The sequence below is a fragment of the Quercus lobata genome, chromosome 2 (assembly GCF_001633185.2).
Source record: "Quercus lobata isolate SW786 chromosome 2, ValleyOak3.0 Primary Assembly, whole genome shotgun sequence".
NCBI classification, from domain to species: domain Eukaryota; kingdom Viridiplantae; phylum Streptophyta; class Magnoliopsida; order Fagales; family Fagaceae; genus Quercus; species Quercus lobata.
Genome location: NC_044905.1, coordinates 1030139 through 1035888, shown reverse-complemented (window position 1 = coordinate 1035888; position 5750 = coordinate 1030139). Strand labels below are relative to the sequence as shown.

General features: G+C 34.2%; 1 protein-coding gene across 2 annotated transcripts; it reads right to left on the bottom strand.

The window, feature by feature from the left end:
• Positions 1 to 340: 340 nt before the first annotated feature.
• LOC115970224 (protein indeterminate-domain 7-like) lies at positions 341 to 3591 on the bottom strand. 2 transcript variants are annotated; one of them, XM_031089895.1, is made up of 4 exons: positions 2746 to 3589; positions 2215 to 2611; positions 697 to 1568; positions 341 to 585 (listed from the first exon to the last, which is right to left on the bottom strand). In XM_031089895.1, the coding sequence occupies exons 1-4, from the start codon at positions 2924 to 2926 to the stop codon at positions 539 to 541; spliced, it is 1497 nt and encodes a 498-aa protein (XP_030945755.1). In that variant the 5' UTR covers positions 2927 to 3589; the 3' UTR covers positions 341 to 538. The 2 variants fall into 2 exon arrangements, with proteins under 2 accessions (XP_030945755.1, XP_030945749.1); XM_031089889.1 differs by having other exon boundaries at positions 341 to 1568; positions 2746 to 3591.
• Positions 3592 to 5750: the final 2159 nt, after the last annotated feature.

The window sequence follows — 5750 nt, the reverse complement described above, 5'->3', positions numbered from 1 at the left end:
AGCTATACATACACCAAATAAAATTTGAACCCATTATCTTACTTTTCATTTTTTTTTTTTTGAGAAATAATTACAATATGCTATTAACCCCGCAGTTTAAACTCTTTCCTTTCTAGACCCCCAAACACTTTGTACATGGGAATGTGTCAATTCAACTATAAGGCCTTTGACTACTTTTTACTTCTTTTAGTTAGAAAAAATGAGGTGTTATTTAAACTATAACATATTAATGATCCGAAAAGAGAAATTAGTGGTGAGAAAATGATCAACAGGCAGTTTGTCATGACTATGGAGCTAGCCAATTACAAAGAAAAATATATTACTTTCCACATTCTCTGGATTAAGGAATAATTTAATGATTAAGTCTCCCATTGCAGCTGCATATATATTTGTTTATTTATAATAAAAAAAACATATAACGAATTACAATAATAAACAATTGATGATCAAAGCAACCAAACCTGACCTGCAAAATCAGAGGTATCCATATGCTCTAGAACTCTTTAGAATGGCTAGGCTGTATATGCTCTTTTTTTCTTTAGGGCCTTAGGTGGGCACTAATCGAAAATGTAGCTACAAAGTTCTCTGAAGCACAAGGAAGAAAGAAAAGGAATTAATGATGGTCAGCCAGAAGCTAACCTTGCCAAGGTGCTTGGTTCCGATTGTGCTGAGCATATGATCTTGAAGAAGAATTACCATTCATTTGTTCAAACCCAGCGGCCATGTTGATAAAATCTTTATGAGAGAAAGCTCTAAGACCCAAAAAGTCTCTTGTCATTCCCTCATTGCCACCTCTATGATTATTGTTGCCAGTCCCATTGAAAGCCTCTTGAAAGGAAGAACCTTCAAACCCACTTGAAGAAGGCAAAGAAGAACTCATCATGTTATGAAGAAGAGAAGGAGATTGTTGCTGCTGCATGAATCCAGTGGGGACAGTATTTGCAGCAGCTTTATTCTCAAAAGAACCCAAGCTATGAACAAACCCACTTCCTATTTCTTCACGTGAAGACAGACCTAAACCAGAAACTGCTTTAGATGAGGCTATCGATGTGGGACTGAACACAGTATGAGTGTCAGACATGTGAGCCTGGTGGAGGTGACCAGGTCTAAGCATGGACTGTGATGGTGATGGGTGGCTCATTGTTGCACCCATTTGAGCTGCTTTTTGCAATAATGCAGTTGCAGACGTGTGTGGGGAAGCTGCTGTGGGGTGAAATGGAGGAAGTGTAGTTGCATTAGGTTTAGGGTTTGAGGTAGGGTTTTCATGGTGGAGTACTAGAGGTGGGTCTAAATTTGTTGAGAATAAATGTGAGGATGAAAGATTTAAAGATGGGGGCCCTGTTGGTCCAGCTGCTGATGGTGTAGGACAAGTTAACCAAGGTGGAATTTCTGATGAAAGATTTAGTACTTCTTGTTCTCTTTTGAGTTGAAGTGCTGCTTGAATGCCATGGCTATGGAGTGGGGTTTGTGAGGACAGAAGTGGTTTTGTTGTTGTTGCTGTGATTGCTCTGGCACTCTCTTGTGCTAATGCATCACAGAATGCTCTGTGAGTGATGAAACTGTCCCTCCTGTAACCATAAAAACAGGCAGAAAAAACAAAAACAGTGACCAGTAAAATATACAGAATAAACAGTAGTGTGGAAGACTTGAAGTACTCTCTCTCTCTCTCACATGTCACCTTTTTGTATGTCTTTTATTTTTTTTCTTTCTAAGGAAATAAAACATTGATGCAGTTCTAAGCAGTAAAGGATCCTAATGTAGCCACTTTTACAGTAGCAATTAGAACTTAAAAGGTTTCAACCAATATGCTCCCTCTCTTTCTCTCTGTGCTGCATAAGGTCACTTTGGTGAACGTTTGAATGCTAACAAAAAGAATATGCATGAGATTGCAGCTATTATATAAGTCCATTTTCTTCTTCTGCTAGCCCCACTTTCATACAATATGGTACAGATGACACAAACGCCTGAAAAGTCTTGTAGCTTAATGATAGTGTTTAATTTTATAAATAAGAAAGATTAGGGTTTAAATCCCCAACCCACTTGTTAGAAACAAAATAAACACCAGAAGAAGCACATTGAGAGCATTAAATTAAATACTTATTTTATTCAATTATGGAGTAAAGAATTTTTTTTTTTTTTTTTTAACCTGAACTTTTCTTGAAGTCTTAATTGCTTTTCTCATGATAATTCTATATACGTTGCTCCTAGTCTTACCTAGAGAAAAGGGTTCCGCAATCACATCTATACTCTTTAGTGCCACAAATCTTGGAGTGAGCTTTCCAATCTGATTGAACTGCATAACGCTTTGAGCACTTTTCACACTTCCACTTCTTTTCACCGTGCTTCCTGCAAAAGTGCTTCTTGATCCCTGTGAGGTCCCCAAGAGCCCTTGAAGGGTCATGATGCACACATGTTGGTTCTGGGCATATATACACCTTCTTCCTCACCTCTTTGCTTGTCCTTTGCTTTAATTTCCATGGTAAATTATGCCCTCTTCTGTGAAGCTGAAGGTTTTGATCTCTTTGAAACCCTTTGTTACAAATCTCACATAAGAATCTGTTTGTTGCCATAAGACTTTTGGGAGACAAAGCTATCACTTCTGCTTCTGGGTCTGTTTAAAAACCAAGAAAATTGAAAACCCATATGACAAAGTTAATTTCTTTTGAGTTAAAATCACTATTACACAGATGATAGATGTGACAATAATTAAACATGTATGTCCAACTCTTTGTAAAGAAACTAAACCTGGATTTCCTGGAAGATTTCTCTTCCTTTTTGGTGGTGGTGCTAGATTTGTTGAAGCAGAGGACTGTTGAGAGTACAGGGTGCCAGTAGTTTCATTTCTTGTACTTGAAGAAGCACTTATTTCACCAGATGCAGTAGTCAAATTGGACATATTCTCAGCCATCAGCATATCATTCATCATCTTCTATTTTATATTAAATTAAACAACTTTGTGTGAATAATGACACAAAGTATGAGATTTCACATCTATGAAAGGATGTCCCTCAGATCTCAGTGCAAACCCTAATTCAGAAAGGCTTATATATGGGAAGTGATAATACAAAGAGAGGAATGGTTATATCATGTAGCTGATTTTAGCTTCTTACTAATCCCACTAAATCACTTCTTTTCCTTCACTTGTTATGTACTGTTCTTGATGATTTTTCTTAGCTTCTCTTTAACTTTTCAAAACGCTAGGAAATTGAAGTGAAAGAAAGACACAAGTCAAAGAAAATAGTACTAATATAAGTAGATTAGAACCAAACCTTGTAGCTACTAGTCTTTCCTGAGTGTTTCAACAACTGGGTTGCTAGCTAGATGCTAAAACCAAGAAGATTCAACAATAAACAAATAAGCTAAAATCAATTACTATACACCCTGCAAATATCAAAAAGAGAGAGAAAGAGAGAAAGAAAGAGAGAGAGAGAGAGAGAGACTCTTTGTGTGTGTATGTGAGTGAGAGAGACAGAGAGAGATGTGGATGAGAAGGGATTCCTTGAAGCTCTCCACCCATCCAAGACCACAGCCCAAGCCAACAGACTTGTGTTCTGACGTGCACTTTCTGTCTTTTCCTTTGTTCTCTTCCCAGTACCTGAAAATCTCTTCCTTTATCAGTTTACTTTATCAAATTATTAGTATATTTCTGCATTAATATTAATTTACTTACACACTACCTTTCCCTTCCCTTAAAAAAAAAAAAAGTAGATATAGCTACCAAATAAAAAGAGAACAAAGATAAAACACACTTACACACATATACCGAGCCTATACAGAGAGACAAAGTGATGATATGAGGTTGATTATTATGGGCTTTTAACATGATGGGTAAAAGAGATAAAAAGCAAAACCTCTTTACTCTGTGCAGTTACACTAGCATGATTGGTTCAGTGATTGAAGTCCGGCAGACATGCTCATAGGAAACTGTTCCTACCTATTCTTCTTTTTATAGTTTTTTCATGCAGTAACTTTTTTACATTCTTTCATTTTATTAATCAAACTTCAATTATATATATATATAGAACTAGAGCTAGAGCTAGCCTAACATTTTTATTTCAATTCTTTTTTGAAATACACAAGTATATAATTTATAATAAAGAAGTAGGTCGATCGGTCCCCAGTGCTGCCCAACCCATCATCACTTTTTTTATTTTGCATGAGTGAGAGAGAGAGAAAAGATTAAAGGTCGATCTTGTTTGGCCGTATATTTTCTCTCTCTTTCATTTCTACCCTCCAAAACGACCATATTTCTCAGCAATAGCGTCTGCATTATAATCATTACTTCCTTAGGGATTAATATTAATTGTTGGTGCGGTGTCAAAGACACTACAAATAGCTGATCTGCATGATAATCATAATCATTTCTTCATTAGGGATTTATATTGTTGGTACGATGTCAAAGATACTACAAAGTTTATTTAGTGACAGCAATCATATTTGGTTAACATAGGTTTTCAACTTTTTTACTGTAAAATTAATAATAACTTTGACATTTTTTATATTATTAGGAGGGAAATTGAAAATCCACTTTATACTTTATCAATAATTATAACTTATCACATATTCTTTTTTTTTTTTTTTTTTTATTATAATCTAATCAAAGTGTAAAAATTAGACACATGACACACCACAATAAACATAATATAAAGTAGAACACAGTTCCAACCTCCACAGTCCACTGATATAAAAGTTTTTTTTTTTGAGAAGGGACTGATATAAAAGTTGAACCCTAAAAATGGAAAAGATGATTTCTATTCGCTAGGAGGGTATCTAGTATCTACAATGACATCACGAGCATGCATAATTTCACAACTCCACTGACCTTGCTTCACGACTCTGAAGTCTAGTCTCTGTGATCCAATAATATTACATTTAAAAAAAAAAAAATTTATCACATCACAATTGGAAAAGAAAAACGGAACCCAACACTTCTCAACCCTTACTCCACGTAAAACTACACAAAACGTCGAGCTTTATTATTTTGATAATTAATTTTTATATATTTTAAAAACTGATTAAAATAATTTTATAATATGAAAAAAAATAAGATTGAACCCAAAGGGAGAATCTATTTTCCAAATCCCAAATTTACTTTGATTTTGACATGATAGAACTTTAAAGGTAATTATTGGGTACTTTCGGAATATCATAAATGTGTATTCTCTCATTTCTCATAATTGTAGGTCCTACTAATTAAATTTATAGTGTGACTCACAATTCATATGAGAGAGGAGAGTATGCATTTATAGTAATTCCAGAATATTCAATAATATTCCAAGCTTTAAAAGTGACCAAATCAATAACTTACTCTTATTTACTTTTAAGTAAATAAGGAAAGAAACAAATCCAGGTCAACACTTATTAATAATTTGATATGCGAGTGTTATTTTCTTCCTGTCATTAAAAATTCAAACTTTTCTCCAAAAAAAAAAAAGAATAATACTAGAGATACAAACTATTTTACAAAAAGTTTTACAAACTACTGATGTAGTGAATAATTATTGGTAAATAAAAAAAAATATTAATGTTGGGCCTAGATGAAAACCAATAAGAGGTTAGCCACATCAACATTTTGTAAAAATGTTGTAAAATAGTTTGTGTCTAAAACGTTACATATGGGTTCTCGTAATAATTCAATTTCCAACTTTCACATCACAAGATAAATAAAATGGTCATGACCGTTACATTTGCTTTACATTTTCACAATGACACTAAAATTGTCCTACCCTTAGCTTTAAAAAAAAAAAATC